This window comes from Antennarius striatus, chromosome 12 (genome assembly GCF_040054535.1).
Source record: "Antennarius striatus isolate MH-2024 chromosome 12, ASM4005453v1, whole genome shotgun sequence".
In the NCBI taxonomy this organism is placed as follows: Eukaryota; Metazoa; Chordata; class Actinopteri; order Lophiiformes; family Antennariidae; genus Antennarius; species Antennarius striatus.
In genome coordinates this window covers 12,017,791-12,042,797 of record NC_090787.1, presented here as the reverse complement: position 1 = coordinate 12,042,797, position 25,007 = coordinate 12,017,791, and the positions used below count along the sequence as shown (strand labels likewise).

General features: G+C 39.2%; 2 protein-coding genes across 3 annotated transcripts in view; one reads left to right on the top strand and one right to left on the bottom strand.

The window, feature by feature from the left end:
• The window catches only part of galnt13 (polypeptide N-acetylgalactosaminyltransferase 13), a 32,528-nt gene extending 14,031 nt beyond the window's left edge, over window positions 1-18,497 (bottom strand). For both annotated transcript variants that reach the window (XM_068329223.1, XM_068329222.1), the window contains exons 1-8: window positions 18,128-18,497; window positions 13,792-14,056; window positions 6,038-6,206; window positions 4,386-4,552; window positions 3,593-3,800; window positions 2,362-2,532; window positions 2,093-2,210; window positions 1,312-1,492 (exon numbers count right to left, since the gene is read on the bottom strand). In XM_068329223.1, the coding sequence (XP_068185324.1) occupies window positions 1,312-1,492; window positions 2,093-2,210; window positions 2,362-2,532; window positions 3,593-3,800; window positions 4,386-4,552; window positions 6,038-6,206; window positions 13,792-13,933 (1,156 nt within the window). In that variant the 5' untranslated portion in view covers window positions 13,934-14,056; window positions 18,128-18,497. The remainder of the gene's footprint in view (window positions 1-1,311; window positions 1,493-2,092; window positions 2,211-2,361; window positions 2,533-3,592; window positions 3,801-4,385; window positions 4,553-6,037; window positions 6,207-13,791; window positions 14,057-18,127) is intronic.
• Window positions 18,498-21,485: 2,988 nt separating this feature from the next.
• On the top strand, window positions 21,486-21,794 carry rprma (reprimo, TP53 dependent G2 arrest mediator candidate a). Its single transcript, XM_068328393.1, has one exon. The coding sequence runs from the start codon at window positions 21,486-21,488 to the stop codon at window positions 21,792-21,794; it is 309 nt and encodes a 102-aa protein (XP_068184494.1).
• Window positions 21,795-25,007: the final 3,213 nt, after the last annotated feature.

The window sequence follows — 25,007 nt, the reverse complement described above, 5'->3', positions numbered from 1 at the left end:
TCAAGATGCATGGTTTTAGTTGTTTTTTGGAGCAATATGGAAACTGCATGATTTATCAGGCTTGATGAATCTGATGACTGAGGAAGGATTAGACAGCGACTAGACTCAGACACTTACAAACACATTAGGCAGATTGTCTCTCCCCAGTGTGCCTCTTAGCTTTCATGCAAATAGATCCATTTGGGTAATTTATCATGAAAGCGCATGATTGCATTAAAGGGAAAGTAGAATACAATTTTCAAAAAACAAACCAACATGTAAGACTTCTGTCACTAATTTTTCACCACATGCCAGCTAAATGGTGGAAACGACCCCTTCTGTGATAATGTCCTGCATGGTAAAGTAGAAATTTCAAGTTGGGAGATAAAAGCTATGAGCTGAGGGCTATTCTTCCTCCCCTGGATTTATCTATTCCCCTTCTTCTCTATGTAGGGTATGAGCTTCACATGATGAAGATGATGAATAGCCTCTTTGATGTTGAAATCACCAGGGCAGAGAAGGGGACGAGGAGGGAGACGCACTTTTTAATAGGATCACTAGATATCACTCTCAAAAAAACAGGCCTAACAGCGTACTGTTCTTCTCAGTGGCTGTAAGTGAGGTCTGGCAGCAGCAGGACCCAGATCATTCTCCCTAATGTCCTGAAGGAATAGACAATCACTGTGGGACCACAATATGCAGAGAGACTCATCCATCACAAGCCCTGCTTTGTCTGCACACCTGCTCGCACACAATCCTGCCCAACTGAGAGACAGAGAGAGAGAGGGTCACAATTTGTGCCATCAGATTGTCAGATTACGGATCATCCTGTTGGCATCTAAAACACTTAACCAGAGATTTCTGGGACACTGGTCTCTGCTAAAGGGTAATCACATTACTAAGTCAACAGATGGAGGGTTACTCATCTGCCAGTCAGCAGTAGGTTGTCTTGTTTTAGTTTGTCTGCGTGGATGTGAGTTTTGTTGGAGTACATCTCTAAAGAATATACGTTTCTTGCACCACTAGAATCGAGAAAAGTGATGCTTTAGAGATGTTTGACAAATGTAAAAATGTTCAAAAATGTCTGAAAGGTAGGAGCTCGTTCGGAGGTGACCTGATGGCATTAAAATTGTGAAATGATAATCAGATATAAGCAAGACCTAGCTTCTCACAGAGTTTGTAGTACTAGTAGTTCACGAGAGTTGTTGATACCCAGAGTTCCTTAATGAATAAAATATCTATTAAATACCATTCTGAACGATACAGTTCTGAGGTAGTGGCATTTGTGACATTTTAGCATTTTGGAAAGTGTGCGGGAGACATATTCTGTACCTGGTGATATGATATAGAAGAAATCTTTGAAATCATCCATCCAGACTTCAGCCAGGCGTCTGTTGTTCTTGTTGATAACTTGGCCCGTTCCTCCAGGGAAGCTGTACGGGGTGGCCTTACGAAAAACATGGCCTACGTGTGAACATGTTACAATCTCCAATGAACCACCACATTGCCAGATCTGGAAGCACACAAAGAGAATTAGAGATTTGTATGTTGTCTAGCATAGAAGCAAGTAAATACACACACGACAAGGATACTAGGATACTAGAGGGTAAGAGTTAACTTTAGGCTAGAAAAAGAAAGCTCCCTTTCCTTTTCCTCCTTTTGCTTTTGAACTGCAGCTTATAGAGCAGGAAGGTACACGGCAGCTTTTTATCTTTCTATAATAAACATGTTTTATAGTCATTTCTATTCATCTGAAGCAGCAAATCAATCACAGAGCGATGGGCTGAAGGTGCGCTTTGATGTGAGAAATAATTACATCCTGTCCTTTGTTGCTAAAATGGTAAAAATAGATTACAAATCTAAAATGTTAAGGGACATTCTAATAATAATAAAGATTGTGCGGCTTCTTCAATCAAACATTCACATGCAAATGATAAAAAAAGGTTTGACAGATAAGGATCTAAACACACAATAGAACTTGTCTGTTACATCTCTTCTGTGGAAGTGATTGAAGGGAGAAATACAAGTGGGGGAAAAGTCAATAGAATAAAATGAGATTTCATGTGACCATTGACAACATGATAACGTCATAATTTCAGCCTTCCTCACTCACTCTAAAGGACATTTCCAGGTTCTCTCCACCCCAGATATCCATCCCTGGATCGTAACTTCCTATTTCTTCAAAGTAAGTTTTGTCAATAGAGAATAATCCTCCTGCCATGGTGGGAGTCCTGTAAGAGACAGAAAAATATTAGCAAGAAATAGTTTTATTTTTGTAGTGTTCGTCATATTTTGGTTTAATTATGGATGTGGTTTGTTGCTATTCATTTGCATATGACCAAAAAATTGTCTGTTTTTAACTTCAGAGTATGTTTTAGGTACCTGACAGGAAGTGTCCTGTCCCCTTTGCGTCGGTCCATCTCTCGCTGGGGAACAGGGTACCAGCGAAAGTTCAGCTTCCAGTTGAAGCCGCCATAGGTCATATCTGAACCAGCCATGTATTCAAATGTCTCATCACTGATGACATCAATAATAGGACACACTACTGCTGTCCTGAAACATTTAAACCAAAAAAAAAACATTTGATTATACAGTGAATTCATCATTGCTAACAATTTAGAAATATTCTATATTTTAAAAAGACATGAAAATAAAATTGATAACCAGTAATAATTATACATTAATATTTTTGATTAATTGTATTTATATTGGTTTTTATTTGGAGGATTACACAACAGAGTGAAATTTTTACACCCTGATAGGATATAAATGGATAACGGTTGAAATGTAAATAACATCAACCTGGTGTCAACCAGACCCCACAGCCCTCCTGCAACACTGTCTATTATCAATCAAGTAAAACTGCTTCTTCACAGTCTCATCACACTTACAGGCGCTGATACACCTGCAGGAGCATTCAGCAAATGTATAATGGCTTCATAATATGATATTCTGTATTTCACGGCACAGATTATTTCCTGAGGGAAAATTAATGTGCCTGACTTCAGATAAGAGATGCGACACAGGAAAATAATCATTGATCCATCCATGTGGTAATAACACCCTCGCACAGTTCTTCACACTCGGTTGTTTTAACAACCAAGTAAAAGCCTGAAACAATAGCTTATTAACAGCAACCGAATCTGCACGTTGTTGTGTCAAATTAACACACTTCTGTTAATAACTGCGGAAACGCTCGGCGCTAAAGTAATCTCTCTGCTATCAAACCAACAACTAATAAAACATCTCCTACACTCGCAGTATTCCATCCAAAATATGCATCTGTTGTTGTAGCTACTAAATCATGACCTTGTCTTGTTTAATCTCAAATTTACCATCACCAGAGTTAATACAAAAGAGATTCAGCAGTTGGAGCTCAATATTCCTCTGAGACAGAAGCAGACAATGTAAAAAATGATTATCTCTTCCAATGAGCGGCATCGGGCTCATGCAGCACATTCATAATGGATGGTTTGCTGTCCAATCATATCCATGTGGCTCACGCATTCAATGATACGACTAAAGCGAGATGTGACTGTTTTCCAGACCTGAATAAGAACAAGATATCTGTGCCACTGCGAACCACTCAGCACAGCTCTTTCCATCGTCCCACCTGTCCTCTTTGATGCGTGCCAGCAGGGGCTCCAGCCAGCCGACGGTACACTCACAGTGAGCGTCCAGGAAGGTAATGACCTGGCCTTTTGTGGCTGCCGCGCCCCTCAGCCTGGCTCTGATTAGACCTGAACGCTGCTCCATCCTCAGGACCCTCACTGGCACCTTCAGACTCTGCACATAGTCTTCCAGCTTCTTCTGAAGGAAGTCTGACGCAAAACAATTTTTAAGCAAGAGTCGCCATGAAGGATAATATAATCGGAGCTTAAAAGAATTTCTCAATTTATTCATTTAGCTGGACAGATTTAATCAACATCACTTCTAAAAACCGGTTGTCATTTAAAAAACAAAACTATCATAAAGGTTTTGGCTCGCACATCTTATATGTAAATGTTAAACATCACTTAATGGATAAGAAAAGAAACTTAAACAAGTTGACCTGGATTCTCTGACAATAACAAGCACTTATCTTTTATCTCTATGAATATGAGTAGTTGTTAGTGGTTAAACATATCGGAGCATACTATATTGGTCAAGAACAGAATGAGGAAATTAACCAGTAACAAATATACATTTTAATCTCTGATATTGTTATCCTTTCATAAGAGTCAACGCTGACTCTACAAATCCTAATTACTGTTGCAAAAGTGCTTGTTAATACTACCAAGTGATCCTTGGTTGACTTGGTTGAGCCTCACTTCGCTCGAGCTAAACCTGTCGTTCATGTCGAATAGATTATCAGCTTCTTTCTATATACGCTAGCCAGCTTGTTAGCTGCAGTGGAGAGTACCGACCTCGCTCACTGGCGTCGTCGACCAGCACAATCTCAACAAGCAGTTGTCTGGGAGAGCGGCTGATGACGCTGTGAACCGTCCGCAGCAGGGTGCTCCACGCCTCGTTGTGAAACACGATGACGATGCTGGTGTTTGGCAGGTCGTCTGGGTACACCTTAGTCTTACAGCTGATGAACCAACCGTGAAAAGAGAAACAGAATCACACAGTACAAAATATTAGAAAACCAGTCATTGAATTTGAGACCCCTAGAGAGTTGTTTTAAATCATGTACCCAGTGGAACCAGTGGAAATCATTATCAAATACTGTAAGATTTAATGTTAAATATTTCAGACAGAAAAGTAGAGTAACTAAATTAACATCAGCAGGATTGTCAGCAGGTCCCCAACCCGACTTATACAAATGAGAAGACTGAGAATGTGGAACAGCACAACAGCTGAAATTGTATTTCTAACAGGCGTTGCTCCAATGGAGGAGGAGGTGGATGTCCAGGGCAGGAGGAAGGGCAGCAGAAGGTGACGGGGGGGTGAAAGAAGCCATCGGAGCAGATGCCTCAGTCCTTTCTACTGGATGTGACAACATTGACTGACACAACTGGGCCAAACGTTTGCCTTAGAGACAAAGTGTTAATGTCAATCAGAGCCAGTGACTGACAATTCTGTATGTGTCGGTATAATTTTAGCTTGGAATAGCTTGAAAGAAATCTGCAAAGGTATGATGTGCACAGTATATCTTATTTAACTGCTGTAATATTTATATTGAAAAGATTAAGGACAGATCTTTAGAACTTTAGGAGTTGCAATCAGCTGAATGTTTCTTTCTTTCTGTCTTCTTTTGTAGCCCTTAAGATTTTTTAAATTTGCATCTCCACATTATAAGTCTTGATTTTGCATTTTCTTGTTGAATACCATAGACAATTGTGGTAGGTGTAGCAATTGAAAACACGTCCATGTGGCCTATTTGTCACGAAGTATCTGTCTGACAGGGCCTTTGATAACAACTTAATGAAACTGCCAACCAGAATGTGTGTTCAGCTGGAATATTTACACATGCATCATTCAGATGTCACCACCAGAGACTGATGCCAGCATATATCAGTACACTGAGATGAATGTGCTCATTTTTCACACAAATTACTTCTTGGATCTTTATTACAAGCTAAAGTGAAAGCAAACAAAACCCCAGTCCCCTTCAAATGCCAGGCCTGATTTACAGATCCAATCTGTGTATTGTACTGATAATTAGAAGTGACTTTGAATGTCAATGGAAGTTATTAAGACCAATAAAATCTAATGGACATGCCACACAGTTAAATAGTGTTATATTCTTCAGACTGGCATTGCTTTGATAGTTAACAACATTTAATCTGTGGAAATGGTCACTTTCTGCAACCCCGCTGGGGATGTTTTGACTAAAAGCAATCCCAGTCGCCATGCTAACCAAAGAACTCTATTTGAACACATTAGAAAGGGAAAAAACATTCCAAAAAAATTAATTTGTTTTGATAAGGAAATCAAGGTTCTCCACAATATGTGAGGTATCTCAAAAATATGACTGCAGCTCGATAAAGAGCAAACTGTGTGCATGAAAGCGTTAAAGGGTCAAAAGTGTGATTCACAGCATGAATTTGGAAAGAAATATAAGCCGACGCACCCATCTAGCCTCACATCAGGCAGACTCCTGTTGAGGGCAATCATGTCACTGGCCATCAGATTGAACTGGTTAATCTTAAAGAGCTCCTTCATTTTATCCTGGTCGTCTTTGGGGATGTTCACCGCTTTCCCCATTTCCCCCGGACCTTCATGGCTCCGAGAAATCACCGCTGAAAATCAACAGAGACAAACAAAAAGTATATCTGTTGAGAAATCAAAGCCAAGAATGTTATTTTTCTCAGTACAGACAAAAGAATAAAGGCCACAAGAATTTTAATACAGCTTTTTCTTGATAAGGAAATGTGCAAAGATCTAGGATACAAGATCCCACTGACTTAGCAATGCTTAATATCTTTTTTTAAATGGTTTTGGAAGCAATAAATATTGACTTTTCACCATGACCCCAGCCTACTGGCTATGTGCCCTGTTCTAATGAGTGCCAAAAAAGATTCCCTGTGTTTCTTGTAGAATTTCAGACAGCAAAAGAATGAACACATTCATTCATTCATTTTCCTACCCGCTTCATCTGCTTGTGCCAGTCTATCCCAGCTGGCAAACTCCGGGTGTGACGCCAGTGCACCGCGGTGAACACATTACATATGCACTTCTTTAACCAGAAGTGAAACCTCAAGAAGACTGACAGCAAGCATACATATCAGAAATGTACTTACTGATCATATATATCAGCAGCACATTGACAAAGTAAATAGTTTATGTATCATAAAGCAGAAAAGGAAGCAACAAAGATCCACCCTCTGTAAAATCTAGAAGGAATCTTGTTTCAAAAAGTTTTTTTTTTTTTAAACATTCTTGATGACATGACATGTAACTCAGTGGTGCTGCATAATTGAATAGCATCTCATTAGCTGGCATCACACACTTCAATATTCATTTCATAAATTCTAACAATACTTTAAATATAGAATCTGTGATGCCATCCTCAATGTGCTGTTTAAGGCAGGGGTATAAATATGTTTCCTCTCACATCAGCAAATGTGAAGACGTTTAACAGGCGTCTTCCTTAAGAATTGAACTGTAGCTCAGGCTGAGTACAAGGTACTGCCTACTGACAGATACACACTTTACAGAATCAATCACTGCGGTATAACACAAAGACTAATGATAAATAGAACATCAGGGATATCAATCTGTCAATTTAGGAAGTTAGTGTGAGTCAATTTCACCTGCTGTTGTGCAAAAGAAAGTGGCAATGATCCATTGGAGTAACAAGAGCAAGCTGACCCCCCAAAAAGGACTTGATGTTTTGCCTCCCATCCAAGAGACATCTTCACTTTTGAACAGCTTGTGGGGAGGCCCAGATATTTAACCTAGTCGTAGTGGTCAAGGTCACCAACTCACAAAGAGTTATTGAAACCAAGTCGTATGAGCTTCACCTGAGAGCTGTAAGCTCCCACCCCCAGGAGTTTGGAGTCACCTGGCAGTTGCTGAAATGACGGCTGTGTCATTTGTTTCCCACGGTCATGCAAATGAGATTTCAGTTTCCTGGGAAGGAAATCCAAATCTGTATTGTGCATGGAGAACAGTTGATCATGGAGCCCTCCTCCTCTGTTGAGGGAAGTCTGACATTGTCAGCTTCTTTAAACCGTCTGTCAAACCATCCGTCTCCCTTGGCCAAAACGTGTGCATTCTTATTTTCAATCAAATGGCCCTAGTCCAGGTACAAATGGGCTGCTGAGTCCTTCCCTGAGGCGGTTGATCTCCTGTGCCATTCGCTTGTGGACTGATTGCATGTACAAGCTTTAATCAGTCTCCTAGCGCTACCTCAAGAGCACGGAGGAGATACCAGAACTCCAGCAGGCTACTGCTGCGGAGGTTTCAAGCTAAATAGTCAGAAACAGATTCCATGTGGGTGACATGATGGTCTGATGTTCTCCAGTGGGTCCTGTGCTCACAGCACAATGAGCATTTGCCAGGCAACGCCAGAAGTGACAGGTTCACCATTAGTGCCCTGTTCTCTTCATAGATGACAGCATGTTTTCACTGAGCACATGGCACATGATAGGTGTGAAAGAGTCTAGAGAAACCAATCTGGCAGTGGGTCAGTGATAGTCCTGGGGGTTATATCACTGGAGGGTCACACAGACCTCTATGTCTTACACAACAGTCCACTAACTGCTGTCCGGTACCGAGATGGTGGGCCTTGAGTACCTCCTGGTTCCTCCTGAGTCACATTGCTGGGATCAAATTAATTGAAGTTGAACCAGAAATTTCATTTTTTATTATGATTCTTGGAATGATTTTGAATCCAGCAGTCAGCGGATTGATGATTTTTGTACCCTTCAAGATCCAATATGAAATTGAGGTGATTCATCCATTTTTTTTTTGAACAATGTATTCAACTTTAACTGAATCCACATTAAATTAAAAAAATTAACATAAAGTACGATAAAGGCAATGTCTTTTTTTAGCATCAACACAGTCACCACGAACAATGTGTCTGCAAAACGGCAGCATTACTGCTGTTGGTGTTGCTCCACCTCCCTAAAGCAAAAGGTAAATAACCTTCAGAGGATTTATCATTCTGCCCCCCCCCCCCTCCTAATAATCTCTAAGAGCAGAAGCACTGATTTCGATGAAGGGGGTACACATAGTTCACACCAACTGCAAGGCCCCAGGTTGAGAGGATTCCCTTGTGGAGACAGACCTGAGTCTGTTGGATTGTTAACCTCAACCAATCTTTATGGAGCTGCTGACTTGGCTCTGTTTAGATTCTGGCTTAAATCTGATGTACACAGCTTGAACACTGAGCTGAATGACTAAACAAAGAATTCACACACAATGTTAGCGTCTTCAATGAAGTCTATAGGGTCAGATGAGAAACAAAATGGTATTATAATCAGAGATTATTTTAAAAATGATGAATAATAGATTTTTAATTAATGCCTAAATAATGCAGAGAACAGTGTGATCACATTCAGAAAGCAAAATATTGAGAATTGTGAATGAGGCAGAATTTATTCTTATAAAAAAAATAATATATTTTTTTTTCAAGCATGAAATAAATCAACACTAGTTAGAGCAAAAGATCAAATTTAACTATTACTGGGAAATAATAACATAGTTTTAAATTGTAAAACAATAATGATAGTCAGAAATGTTGGTCCCCTGGTCATTTTGGCCAAACTAAAATTCCAATGACAGTATGAAAGCTAATTTACCAATATTAAAATGACAAGAAACAAAATAAATAACAATATGAGCATAATAAAAATTGGAAATAGCAGACATAAGGGAGCTGTTTCCCCAGACATTCATCGTTCTTATCCTGGAATTTCTTTAAATCCTCTCTGTTGTAAAAAATTAAAAAGCCTACAAAACAATCTACTCATATGCTGATAGTTACATTTATTTGCTTACATTTATGTAGTGATTTTAGTGTTTTAATATGTCTATTGATGAAAATGAGGGTAAAACCATTTTAAGAAGAATATCCTCCTGAAGCCAGGAGGTCAGTGTGGGCACAGATTTGCCTCATCCCTTCTGGTTGTGCACAACAGAGGAGGAACTTGAAAAGCAATGTTGCATTCTAAAGCCAGAGGGAAGACAGGAGCGACCAAAGAGCTGTAATTGCGTGGGTGATCACTCTGCTGATGTCTGACCATCACTGCTGTACTGCAGCTTTGCAGGTGGTTCTTAGAATTCACCGGAGATCACTTTAAGTTCTGGGGCAAAAGCAATATGGTTTTGAGAAATTTTCTCCACTGCTTACCAAACTCTGAAGCTACCTTCCTGCTCTTGCATTTCACCTGAGGAGCACTCTTCAGGATTATGATGCTTTATATACAAGTTCTAGCTTTGCCTGTGTTAATGAAGGAAAATGCAGAGGGAAAAAAAAATCACATCTCTTCTTTCATTGTGAGTAAGCTTCACAAATATTTTAAGTGTTGTTGTAGTAAACATTAGCAGGTTTACACTGGCATTTAACTCAATACATGAACTGTAATATAGCTACAGATCAATACTAAATATTGATCTAGCAATACGTCGTGCTACTTGGAGGCTCCAGGGTGTATTTTATGACAAAGGTAAAGCAATCAAACTGGGGGATATACATCAGTAAGTTTATCTTATTGTTAATCTTACAGTTATTGGAGCAAATGTTACCATATTTATGCTGCATCAAACAGCCACTTTCTCTCATAAATGTGTAATACCACATATTTGAAATACGCTAAATGATGTGGTATAGATAACACAATGAAACAGACAAACATTGTTTACTTAGCAAAGCAGAAATCAGAGCAGCCTGAGGGAACAAAGTCTTGGTGGAATTTTAAAGCCTGAGAATTTCTCTTCCTGGCAGGGCGCAATCATTATAAAAGATGACCACAATCATCTGAGAAGAACACAGTGGCTCTGACCGTCGGATCTGACTCAGGTCAATCAATTTAATTTAATATCCTGCCTACAGCTTCATCCCCAGCAATTACAGTGAAAAGGTTCCCCCTCACACTCACACATAATGAGTCTTGTGAGACCCAATCACTCATGATTCAGTGCGGAACAAAAATAAAGTGCCACATGTCTCATTGTCTATCTAACTGTTATGTGACTCACAATTATGTGTTAATATAAACATCTGGACTTCGACTTCACACGGTGTATGTAATATATAGTCTCCTCTGTGCTACATGATCCTGACTCTGTTTTACAGGACTCCTGCAGTCAACGAGTGGCTCAGATACAAATCTGCATGCAGAATGTGCCTCAGTTGTTTATATCTTAATTTGCTATACAGGAAATGGTCTGTGCAGTGGAACACAGATGGAAGCTCGAACACCCCCCCAAACTATTCTCTTTCTTCTATGCGTCACCACTTCCCTCTGCGACCCCAACCCTCCTGGCATTGCATACAGTATACAGTATAAGGTATTATATATCACAGAAATACTGTTGCCCACAACAGCAGTGATTCTAAGCAAATAATATGTAGTATCTAAGTTTCAAACCTAATATTCTGCAAATTATATGCCATCATTCTCCATGAGTAAATAGATGGTGGTTTATAATGGGTTTGACATTCAGTGCTAAAAGTTGCATTCTGCAACGCATGCTGGGGTGTCACAACTGAGACCTTTCCGGTTTGGGTTTCTTGTGCCATTAATGTAACCTTACGTCATGCTAATCAACAGCAAGCTGTTAAATGACGGCTCTGTCTTGAACAGATGTCAGAATAAAATTAATGGTACGCTCATTAACATGAAAATAAGCGAAGCTAGAGATGAGAGAAACATAATTAATAGAATGTATTTGATCTCACAGTTTCACCTGTTTTAATGATTTTATTGGATTTTCAACACCTCATGAAGAATGGCATTGAAGTTAAGTCCAATTAAAAAGCTCAGATGTGACATTGTCAGGAGGAGAAATAGACAATTTATACAGGATGTACCATAATACCAAAAAAATTTTTTTTTAAATCATGCAGTTATTCTGAGTTGGATCTACAAGTGAAAGCTGCAACCAATACTGAAAGACATTTAATTTAAAATATATCCTGTACTTCAAACAGCGTTGCCTTGCGGTACTCACACTGTGAGGGGCAAATTGTGTTGACAAGACAGAAACATTTTTTATTACATACTTCTGCATGTTTTAGCCAATCTGTGAACACAAACCAGCCATTTGTCAAGAAGTCAGTCATTTGTGTTCAGATGAGGCAGTCAGTTTCTCAATCACCACATATTTTTGTGGAGCATACAGGAACTAAAACTTGCCTTTCACTGTGGGAACGTCTGTTAAACTGTGACAGATTAGTGATCTCTGAACTGCATTCAACTTAAAACATGGATAATCCCTGTTTGCCAAGCAAACAGAAAATGTTAAATAAACATAACGGAAAGCAGAAACTGGCGATAAAGTTCATTATGGGCTAACTGTGCCCACTCTACTCAGGAATTTATGACAGATTCTTTAAAGGTCATTACAGATCTGGTATCAGTGGAGGATCACCGTGCAAAGCTGATGAACTGGCGAAAGAAATGACTGCTGCAAGTAACAGTCAGTCAAGCCAGCCTGTTTTCTGTGAACACACATGACAACGGGGGAATGAAGAAGAAACAATGTGCAAGTTCCAAAACAGCAGTGACACAAAATGTCAATTCTGAAGTGGAAGTGCCACCAAAAGAATTCACCCTGTCTGTAGCAGGAACAGGATTTCACTCTACGCTAGCTGTCAATCAATCACAGCCACAACCAGTTGGTTAAAGAACAATGAGTCAGCAGTCCCTGGTGATGAAAAGTACACTCTTCGAAACTGTGAAGCAGCTAACAAACACAAAACAAGAATTTTTTGGATGTTCACTATTGTGTAGCAATGCAGCATATACTCAGTTATGTGTGGACTTCCAGTGCACACAACCAGTTGTATTTTTACCAAAGAAACCAACAGCTGAATCATGCAGCTTTAGTATTTCCTTTAAAGCTTGTTCATTGATTGAACAAGATTAAATTTAACAAGCTAAATCTAAAAAAACAAACTTCCAGCATCTGAGAAAAAAAAATCTCAACACAAATTTCATATTTTTAGAGAATTATTGTAATTAAGTTATTTTACCAACAACATAACTCCAATGTAACAGCATACTTTGTGAGGTAATTAGTGTCAGTATCTGGTGGCTCTGCCTCATTCAAACCTTAAAAGCAGCTTAACAAGCCTCTTAAAAGCCTGTTTTCTGCAGAGCACGTGAATGATGAACTCTAATGAGGCTCTGTTTATAAGTTGTTTTCAGGGGCATTCACACGCAAAATACACACGGAGACTGCTTTGAGCATCTTCAGACTATCAATAGCCATGTTGTTTGAATATAAAATAATCTAAAGACGCACCACCCTGTCTTTGTCTGTACAGGTCTGTGGTAAGACCTGTTACATGTACATTTATGTTATTATTATTATTATTATAATTATTATTCTAAAGAAGGAAGCAGTGAATCTAGCAGGTCTAGGTAAAGGAACCCTGAGGGCAGCCACTTCACTCCAAACGTAACTGACTGACACATGAACCTTTCAATAACAACAGGTTTGGGGGTTGGGAACATGTAATGACACTTTGGAAACAATCCACAAAGCAGAACAAGAAATGCTGGCTCTTCTGGAGCAAAACCTACAGAAGGAACCAAGTTCATGTTGCAGTAATCTTTCTGTCAATGTTACATGTAAATTGAAATGCAACCTGTGAAGAAAAGGAACCCCTATCCTCAGAGTAGGCGAGGGTGTCCTGTTTCTGAATACTATTTTATAATACATATTTGTAAACTATAAACTATATTAAAGGTTTCATGTAGAATGTACTGTAAATATGAAGTCAGTTCAGATTACTTGCTGGCACAACTCACAATTATTTTGCTTTGAAAAAATTGTGTTAATAGAATGAAAATATAAAATAATTTATATTATCACTCGCAAAAAAAAGTTACCACAAAAATAAGAACACAATATGTTAAATAACATCTGCTAAAAGTCTCCACATACATATTCTGCTCTACAGGCCTTCCATTCAACCTTGGGGACAATTAAAGGTTTTTGAATCTGAATTGAATTTGAATAAAACTTTAATTTTAAAAGTTAATATTTTAGAAAATCATGTAAAAACCTATTTGTGTCCTTTATTATAATCAAGAAAAGACTTCAATATAAAATCCTACAAAAAATGTGGACAGTAAAACACAATTGATGCAGAAAAGAGAGCGAGTACAACAGTTAATCGAACCATGAACAGTGATGTGGACTCACCTCGGAGGGCAGGAAGCAGAGAGCGGTCTTTCCTATCATCACATTTGTTACACTCACTGAAGTAGAGCAGCAGGAACACGTCTACCAGCACCCACACTAAAGAGGTGGTTAACACCACCTTGCAGTAGACAAACCGGCGCATCACCTCCCCGGGATGTCAGCCAGGAAGCCGAGCGGAGCTCAGGAACACACTGTCTGCTGATACAGCGTTTGAACTCTGGAGACAAGGCGGGGAAATGAACAGGTATAACCAGGAGGTGTCATCCTAAGGAAGAGAGGAAATAAAAATGGGAGACATAGACAATAATTCAGAATTCATGCTGCAAATTCAGATGAAAATCTATCAGTGAGCTACAACTCATGAAGAATCCTGACATGGAAAATCTGTCAGGAGCCACATTTAAAGTAGATCAAAATCTGTCTCTTGTACAAGTGATTAGTATCATTTCTATGCATTTGTGCATTTAATTTATTATTAAATAGAGACTACAGGAAATGTGACAAAATAGATACTGCAAGCAAACCAGAGTGAAAACACAAGCTACATATTTAAATGTTAATATAACTTAAATAAAAAACACAACCCTAAAAAATGGAACAAGGCAGTCAGAGACTGCAACATCCTGCGACACCCCTGAATTCAAAATTTTACTCTGACCTACACATTTTTGTGCCTCTCGCTTCCTGAAAATGTTGCTTTTTGTTTCGTCTTTCTATCTTGTCTGGTTCCAGAGATATGTGCATAAAAATTTTACAAAAGTTGAAATTTGACCTTGACCTAATTTTCTCAACATCAAGGTCATCATTTCAGTGTCATCCCCTTTGCTGCCCAAGTAATGAGCTTTTTCTTTCATCTTTCTATCTGCAACGGTTGTGAAGATATTTGGTGGACTGACGGGCGGACGAACACACAAACGCTGACAATTATAATTCATCACCGCTTCACCGGATGTAACCAGAAAGAATAGGAAGGAAATACAAATGTAAAAAGAACAATATAGATTTACAGCATAGATGTTGACCATTTCAGGTAAATATAGCAGAATTTGTGGATGGGAGTAAGAATTTTTGATGATGTGTTCCAAGTCCTCAGGTGTTTCAGACTGATGATGAAATCTTGATGAATCGGGGAAAAACTGTATTTCATGGCATCAAATAAAATTCAGCATTTCCACTATCAGTAGCAGTCATTAAGTTACAGTTTGGGGGCAAATTTGGGCTATCTTGCACCAAAATGGTTCCAGCAAATTCCTCTGCAGAAGGACAGCAGCCTTTTAATATTGTAAAATAAAAAGGCTAGAAAGAAATCAGAGAGTCCACCACGACAGCTTAGTTTCCCAATAAAACCACTGTAGTAGTATCGAGTGGCTCTTCCTTCTGCTGTACCCTACCTAATATTGTCAAAATCTGCCCATAAATAAATGTGAAATTCTCCTCTACAACAAACAAACCATCCTCGGCAAAAGCATGGCATGTTTGATGGTGGTAATAAAGCTTGAAAGTAGTACTACCACTGAGTTGTGATATCAGACTCATATGAAAAAAACACTCAGGTTTCAATTTACACGTGAAAAATAAACTCTGTGAGACAAACTACATATGTGTGAAGTGTTCATTATTTAGCCACTTCACATAGATCTTTATTTGTGTTCTACAACTAACTATATGTCAATAATGATAAATATGTGATTATTTCATAACAGGTCAATATGTAATTTTCTCCATTTTAAAACAGAATTTTACGGGTATCAATATTTTGCTCCCAAGCAGACCTTTAAAAAGGGGACTGTTTTTAGCCCCATCTCCCCACATTGCACTGACCCCTGACCCTCCAGACATTCTCACATTTGAATGCTAATTTTGTCTCCTTCTCCCTCTTGCTACATGAGTAGTGCTGCATGAATGATCAAGGAGGCTTTCATCCCACGGGCGGTCTGATGCAGTTACATAGCTCTTTGGTATGGAATATATGTTTCACACTATATCTGATGAAAATGGCAGTTTTCTGTCGAACCAGACTTCTACCTTACTGAACTTGTGGGGGTTTGTTTACTGACTGAAGGCTCATGAAAGTATAATCAGGCAGGAAGTGAGATGGGGGGGGGGGTCAGAATCATATGCACAAATACTAAAAACCTTTTGGGCATACATCCCAGAAACCTGACCTATAATATAATCACCCTAATTATTCATGTCAAAAATGTAACAAATATGTTCAATATAGGTTCGTAAACCTATATTGATATATACATAGATGCATGTATATATTTATATAAAAATTTACTACACCCTTTATTTTGACAGCTGGTGGAAAATGCCTGCAGGAACTCCTGTAGGGACTCTGACTGATTTCCTTATCTTTCACTTGCAGCATGGTAATGTTCTTGCACTCCACACACTGTCCTCTCGTCTTCCTGTCAAAATGTCCATCACAGGGTCTAACACTATTGCCCTGGGCCCATTCTTATCTCATTCAAAAACAAGACAGCCTCCATCTAGCTGCATCAAGAGCTTCAGACTTAGATTTCAGTATGGCATGGACAGGCACTATTCACACAACAATCAGTGGCTTCTAACCAGAGTAGATGGATGAAATCTAGACTTCCAGATTATAAGTGTAATCAGTCAAACAGACAACAAATAAAGTGAAATTAACAAAATGGTCTTTGTTGAAATACAATTATATATTTTGCATACAAACTCCACTCACAATATCCAAAAGGATCAATGATGATCCTGTCTGCATCTCTAACCATCTGTTTTGGTGCTTCAGTCGCAGAGACATATTTGGGTTTGGCACTAACAACCACACTACAGGCAGCTTGCTGGAGTATCAAAAAGAGAAGCCTGAGTCAATTACCATCTGCACAGATCTCATCTGCTGCACATGGCATGAAAATTATTCCTCCAGTCCTTACACTTCTGTATCCTTTCAAGGAAAAGTGTAAACCATCAGTCATTAGTAACTGCTTCCTGACGTGATAGTCTTGCATTGTCAGCAGTACTATTTTTCACACTGGTGGGTTTTTTTTCTTTACATAGTCTTAATTTAATCAGGGATGTTCAACAGCGCCCAAGGATCTCCTTTGAAGGGAAGACCTGGCCATAAAGCCAAATGTGTGGCATGCTATGGGCTAATTTAGATTTGTCTTTACTTCCTTCATTCATTAGGGGTGCCTGTGCAATTATAATAGCTAACAAAGCATTCACAGACTGCAACATCCCCCGACACCCCTGAATTAAAAAAATTACCCTGACTTACTTGCATAGGTCAAAGATCAGAGCTAATGCTCTGACCAACTTTCATAGATCAAAGCACTAGCTTTGATCTACGGTCTTACTCACACTGGCCTTTTCCCTTGTCTTTCTAGGTTATCCGGTTCCTGAGAGTACAAACGTTGAAATTTGACCTTGACCTAGCATTCTCAAGGTCAAGGTCATCATCTCATTTTCATCCCCTTTGCTGCCTGAGTAATGCGCTTTTTGCTTCATCTTTCTTTTTTGTTGCGAAAATGTTTGGTGGACTAATTAACGGACGAACAAACGGACAAACACTGACAATTACAATACATTGCTGCTTTGAAGTGGGATTTAATTATTCTGTACAACAATAAAACTGACAGAACGTTCACAGGAACATACATAAAAATTGATCCAACTCATGTCTTTCACCATAAATGTACACATATACAGTCGCTGATATTCTGCCATGGCCCATTAAAGAATCAGCTGGGAATGAAGTATCTTCTTCATGGGTACTTCAAAGATACAGTAGACGATAGCAGACAGCGTTCGCATACACATCCTTCACACATTCTGTTGATGTAAACATGAAGTGAAGCAGTGCGTGAAACACCAATACATTTATGTGAAGGACAATTCGCATCTGTGACATCAAATGCTGAATAATGCTGTCAAGGTGAGGAAAGGTGTCCTGATGTCTAACATGGACAAAGTACTGTAATTTCCTCCAACTAGCATGGTGATCAAAACACATGCACATTAACAAGAGGCGATTCAAACAGCTGATCCCTTTAAACCCATTAGCCCAATATCTTTAGATTCTTTTACAACCCAAACAACACTAAAAGATAAAACCAGAAAATATGATATATTTAAAATATGTTGGACACACTGACAGGCTAACAGAATTTCATCCAAACATATTAACCATTGACTTTATCATAACTGGGACCATACAGGAAATTATAATACCTAATAATAATAAACAAGGTACATTAATATTTATTTACTGCTGTCAGCATCACACCTACCATAAGGAATAACCATGTTATTGATGGTTTGGCTACATAAAGCTAGTGTGCTCTCTGCTTACCTAAATCACGGATGGCGTGAACCAGTGACCCGCTCCAGCCTGGCTCTGAAGCAACGTGTTGAACGCAGACATGACCCAGGATGGAGCATTATTGTCGCCTAAAATAAACCGAATTAGCCGCTCCTGTCAACACGCTGCGTCTCAATTCGAGCCCCAAGTTACACAGCCCATCTCAGTAACAACTGCTCCATAATCCTGTGCGTTACCGTCCGTCCAGCAAAAGCCTCTCATGGTACCTGTCTGGACCCCTTTACGATTTGACCCCAGTTGAGACGCAGTAACTTGATGAAAGCGGTCAGTCTCCATCCATTCTCACCAACCGCGTCTACGTGGATGCGGTCAACGCGACGCGCGTCTCTGGACGCACCTGTTCTCCGACGGAATCTCGCCACTATTCAAGAGGACAGGCGAGATTAACGTCAGCTACAATCTAACCTCAGCTCTAACAGACCTGCAAAGCGTGCCGGTTCTCCTCTCCGATTGGTTTGACGCCACGTCGCTCATGAAATCCTCTTGAAAAGGAGCGTAGCGGCAGTCTGGGTAACGCAGGCGCCGCCGGCAGCGAGGCGCATTATAGGGCTGCGATTAACCGAGCGTGTCGAATTAAACACAGAGTATATACTCTGTTGTATTTTCACCTGACTGAAATAGCTTTATCACTATCAAAATAGACTAAAAAATAAGATTAGTCATTTATATTACATCATATAGATTGATTATAGATCAAGTTGTAAATGCATTGTACTCATCACTTCGGTGTTTGCAGTCTCTTCACTATTACTAAATTACTATATCATCAAAAGAAGTTGTGGATTTTCTCCTGTAGTCAAAATGGGCTATCATTATTTATTTTTATTTTTTCATATTTAGGTAACCAAGTCTGCTCTATTTTCTAGCAGTTAAAAAAATAGAGCAGACTCTGATAACTAATTAAAAATATGAACAAAAAAAAACATGATAGCCCTTTTTGACTGTCATGTTTCAGTATAGGTCTGAACTGATCCAATTCAGTTCAGACCACCACTTAAGGTATTCATCAGGGAAATCAGTGAAGAGATGTGACTGCAAATTTACCAGAGGTGGAATGCTTAACTCCTGGAACTGGAACTCAAAAGCAGATTCGTTTAGAGGTGTGACACGGATAGATTTCAATTTGCCAAAATTTGCATCAAAGAGTGCGTTTCAGTGGGGAATCATCACGGGGAAACAAAGTTCCCATTTCCAGGAGAAATGCACAAAAGATGCAGACAATGATTTGAGTTAAATTCCTGTCAGTAGAAGCACTGCCATAGTGATGATGACATTTAGTTTTGTTTTTTTGCTTGTCTGTCTGTCTGTTTGTTTGTTTGTTTATTTGTTTGTTTTCTGTACATTTGAATGTACATTTGAAAAGTAATTTTGCTTTGAAATATCTGTTTATATGCAAATGTAATTTGCCGGCTCCATAGTTCAATATTAGACACTGCTCTTGTAAACCAGGGGTCGTGAATTCGATCCTCGTTGGTTCCTGTGTATTTTGAGGCAGCGCAGTGTCGCAGTGGCTTCTGTGTTGGACTCATTTCTGTGCAGCTTGTGTGTTCTCCCTGTGATTGTGTGGGTTTTTCTCCGGTTTCTTCCCACCTACAAAAAAACATGCACTTCAGCTGTATTGGTCGGATCCAAATAGTCCGTTGATCTGAGTTTCTGTGCGTCAGCAGGCATCCGTCTTTCATGCGCTGGCGACGCGTCCGGAGTGTCTCCCCGCTTATGAGAGCAACTGTAGATTCATGCGATTTGTTCTGTCAACATTAAGAGTTATTACCTGAATAGAAAAAGCATTTCAACCTTTTTTATCTAAGTCAAATGGAACGAGTTTTAAAAGCGGTAGATTAACAGTTGTCTTCGTCGTGACTCAATCTTAACATGTTTTATAAAAAACATGTTAAGGATCAGTGACTGCTGCCATCTGCTGCTAATAATGCGATGCCTTCAGGAGTGCATTGGCCCCAGCAATGGAGATCAAATCAAAACCGTGCGTTTCTTCCCCATTCTACATTGCTGGAGCCTTAACCCAGTCTGCAAGGCGTCATTTGTAATTTGTAAGTTCATATTGCTATTTAGTTGGACAGAACTGTAATACAACAGCTGGAAAATATACAGTGGTGAAATCTTTCTGGCTCCCGTTCAGAATTACACAGAGCCGGACCTACAACACGCAGCTGAAACACTGGATTCAGACATCCACTAGATGTCAGCGCGTCTCCTCAGCTGGAGGATGCAGATCCACGTCACGGCTACGTCAGTGTTTGGGAAATCTGATGGTACGACTAATGAACTTGCACTTTCATTTCAATAAAACCTCACACTTGGTGGAATCATATCCAATGATATTTTATTACCAAAACCTGAAGACCGTCTGCAGCCACCCGTCGTTATCATTTGAATCAGTGGTCTAGTAGCTGAATCTTCCGTAAGTCTTTTTCACTGAAGACAGAAGTCAGGTCAGCTTGAATGAGGAAAACCAACGATTGAAGATTAACTCCATGCTTTTTCAAATTTAAAATAAAATAAAATAAAATAAAATAAGCCAGATCAGGATTAGTCACGTGCATTGAGGCGTTAATACTGACAGCCAGAGGATGGATGGATGGATGGATGGATGGATGGATGGATGGATGGATGGATGGATGGATGGATGGATGGATGGATGGATAGATAGATAGATAGATAGATAGATAGATAGATAGATAGATAGATAGATAGATAGATAGATAGATAGATAGATAGATAGATAGATAGATAGATAGATAGATAGATAGATAGATAGATAGATAGATAAAAACGTGATTTAATAGCAGAATGTCTGTGCATATTAATGAGTTAACTCCGGTGAATAAACACACATTAGTAATTTGTGACATGAATGCAAACACCAGAAACGAATTGGCAATGGGCTGCAAAGTAAAAAGAGGCTAAATGATAAACACAGAACATAATGTACTGAGTACCCTCAACATTACTTGGCACATGAAACTTGATGACATGCAAGCACACAATCGACCGTGTGGGGGCGCTCGTGATACTTTCTCTCGCCACTGGAGCGCTTTAAAGCGACCAGGTACAGTCGGGCTATTTAACCGCGGGTGGTTGGACTCATTCTGCCCTCACATCGGCTCCAGAGCGCATGCAATCTCCAGTAATGCGATGCCTAAGCAGCTTTTTAAATCGCAGAAGAGCGCTGTTTGATCTGACGGGACTTCTTCAAACCAGCACCTCGTCATTTTTTACTTTCCACTTGATGATAATTTATCTGGGCTTTTATTCTTTCTGCCCTCCTCCTTTCACGTCATTGAAAGTTTGATATTTGTTAAAGTGGAAAATGAATAACACCGGGTTCAACCAAACGGAGGCCGGTCTGCTCAACAAGACAGAGGAGCTTTTCTGCTGCAACTTTTCATCCGTGGTGACTGACAATGGCTTTGTGGCGGCCGCTCCGGATGAGAGAAGCCTCTTCATCATGAGGGTGGTCCAGATAGCCGTCATGTGCGTTTTGTCCCTCACGGTTGTTTTTGGCATATTTTTCTTGGGTTGCAACCTTCTCATAAAATCTGAGGGGATGATTAACTTCTTAGTTACGGATAGGAGGCCGTCAAAAGAAACGGAGGCAGTCATTGTTGGAGCCTACTGATGGACAAAGACCTTTGTGTTATGATTTGAATCAGACTGATGGAGACACATGGGACACAATTTGATTCATAATTGCCAAAACGAGACCCCTCAAAACCCATGATGATGTTTAGGGGGAAAAGGGAAGTAACTAAACCCTGCTCATGAATGGGGTCTCACCAATTTTCTCATGGTTTTCCAAAGCAAACAAGGACTTGTTCCCGTCCCAGAGGTAAAGAGTTTATGCCTCATTGTTCGTAAAATAGTCAGTTGAGATCTTCTGTAATTTCAGTAGTTGAAGCATTGTTTGTGAAGCGGCATCCTTTGTCATGTGTGGCAAAGTCTGAATGGTTGCTGCTCAAAATCATCTCATATTGCTAATGCAATGGAGAAATTAATGTTTAACATGTACTGTATGTTGTATGTGTTTTTGCATACAATATGCATTATATTAATAAGTGTTTTTCTCTGGATTTCCTGATTATAATTATATGATTGCCTGTGTGGGCGGTGGTGGAAGCCCAACATGTTGTGTATCTTCATAATTGGAATAAATTCATCCTGTAATTAAAGTTTTTCTGCTAATTCAAGTCTTTTCCTACCAGGAAGATTCCCCTCTGCTAAAGCAATTTAGAACTCAGACATTAAAATAACATTTTTTGACTCTTGTGGAGCAAATTGATTTAGATATTATGTGTGCATACTGATTTCAGTGTGTGGAGGGAAATTGTTTATATTTTTTGGCATTCATGTAGAGAAAAGGTTTAACACAAACTATTTTCCAACATATTTTTGTTGAACACTCAAAACCTAAAATTTAAATTAGATATACAATACAAATCGATCATTTTAACCAGTCCAAATGGCTATATATAGTATTTGATGATTTTGTGGAAAAAACACATTTTTTTAGTGTCTGAGTCAGGTCTGGATCGATGAAGAATTTTACATCCTTCCTTCCTCTCTCAAAGGATCTGGTGTGCTCTGCTCCTGCATCACCTGGATGGCAGCTCCTGGTGAAAACAGCAGCTTCAAAAAAAAAAAAAAGGCAGCTAAGAGAGGATGAAGACACTGGGACAATATGCGGCTGTCTGACTGCCCACTTGTCCATACAGTTAAATAGCTTGGAGCTTGCTTTTTGAAAGACGTCTTTCACCTCGGTTTCTCCTTCCCAGTTCTCCATGTGTCTGTCTTCAGGAGGCCTTATTCTGTCTGATCACAGATGGCCGCAGCATGTCACACTGACCGTCATTAATTAAAAACATTTTTGATGTCCTTATGGGTCATAATAAATAGGCAGTGCCAGTCGTCAATGAGGACATTTGATGTTGGAGTATACATAGTTGTACTGGATTTTAAAAAACAACTTCTTTTTCAGAAATTCAGCAGTTCAGCACAACAACACAGAAATGTCAGCATCTCCAAAAGTGTGTTTAAATCTGAGTTCAAAATTAAACTGTCCGGTCTCACCCAAACCCTAATAAACTTAAAAATAATATAGATGTTATTGCACATCTACTGGATAACATAATATATTGATTTTATTGTGTCCACCATGTCCAGCCAGACAGTTATATAGAGCTACTGCACATCTCATAAATGAATGTAAACCAGTTTTTATTGCCTTGTTCTAATCCTTGGAGGAAAACACTAAATTTTAAAAGGTTCTACCAAACCTGATCAGAAACAGCTGTGAAAATGATTGATTGCAATGATAAGAATGACACAACTGTACTTATACCTTCAGCTGGTATCCACTATAATCTATCCTTATACCTCTGTATTAATGCGTTTCAATTTTGTATTAGAAAGGGCTTCATAGAATTGGAATATGATTTAGACAACAATGAATATCTTTTTATTACTAAGATAATTGATTGTAAAAAATAAATCCAAACTTACAATCTACAATTACCTTTACCCTTTTAAAATATAACTGAAAATTAAACCTCATTCTGAAAAATATATATTTCTATCCTTGTTATTATATAGTGAGTCCAGAAGAAAAATGATCTATAATCAATTAAAGGTCAATGCAAAGGATAATAATAAATTATAATTTCCCAAGTGCACAAGAGGAGCGCTCCTCTTGTGCACTTGTGACTGCTTTCATGACAGTGTGCTAGGAATAGCTCCCAGGGAAATGTGGCAGTTTAATATCCAGCAGAGAACCATCTTCTGCCTGCAGATCAACCACTGTTAGCGTACTCAGCTGTGTCACATCCGCTGTTATTCAGATGATTCTGATCAATTCCAGTGAGGTTTGAAATCATTCAGAAAGACATGTAATGTAAAGCTGAACATTTTAAATTTGAAATTGAAGACTTACAGTACATTTTAACAGTATTTCTACATACTGTAAGATGACTACAGAGAGTTGGTTTGTTGACAGACAGTTGTTACTGCCAACTCAAAGATTTCACACAACTGTCACACACCAATGCTCAGAGAGATTTAGGACGTAGCTACAGCAAACAGTCATCTATACCCGTGGTACCTGCTGTCAACAAACCGATTGTTCTCTGCAGGGCTTATGGGCAACTACTCCCCAGATATTTAGGAATGTGGTGTGAGTTTTTCCTGCTAAAAAACTGCGAAACACAAGCTTGGGAATTGACATTTATTTAGTTTATGACTATTGCCTGGTGCAATATTCTTATATTTCATTGCGTAGAATTGTTGGTCAGCCCAGAAAAGTGAAAAATAAAACACAGTACATTTCCTCATACGTCGGTGGCACATTATCTGTGCATAGCTCAAAGCAGCATCAGTGTACTTTATCCGATGTCTACTGTATGTGAGCTGCGTTCACCAGTGACAGTATCTGCAGGGTGTTGATTGTGCGCTAAAAGAGGCTTCAGCTCTCTGTTTGCGTTCATGCCATTGGCTAGCAAGCAGAGGTCCAGTCGATGAACTGGATAGCAACTCAATGCTCCACATTGTAGTGAGCAGCCATAATTGCCTCCCTTGTTCAGTCCAATTCTCCCACAGCCCGTCATCCATCCTTCTCTGACTAAGTTATTATGTACTGGAATATACACTTGAACTCTTCCTGTAAACTGTTCCTGTTTCACGTTAAGTTTAATCCATTTGTATCTCCTTTCATGGAAACGATGAGTGATGAACAACATACAGTACTCACACCAAGCCTTTAAGCATTTGTAGCTTGCATCAAATCTTTGGCAAAAGTGAGGAAGACACTTTTGAATGAGACTGAATAGAAAAGTTAATACAG

What these genes read in the sequence shown, in the direction of transcription:
- rprma (XM_068328393.1), top strand. Translation starts at nt 21,486, where the DNA reads ATGAATAACACCGGGTTCAACCAAACGGAGGCCGGTCTGCTCAACAAG.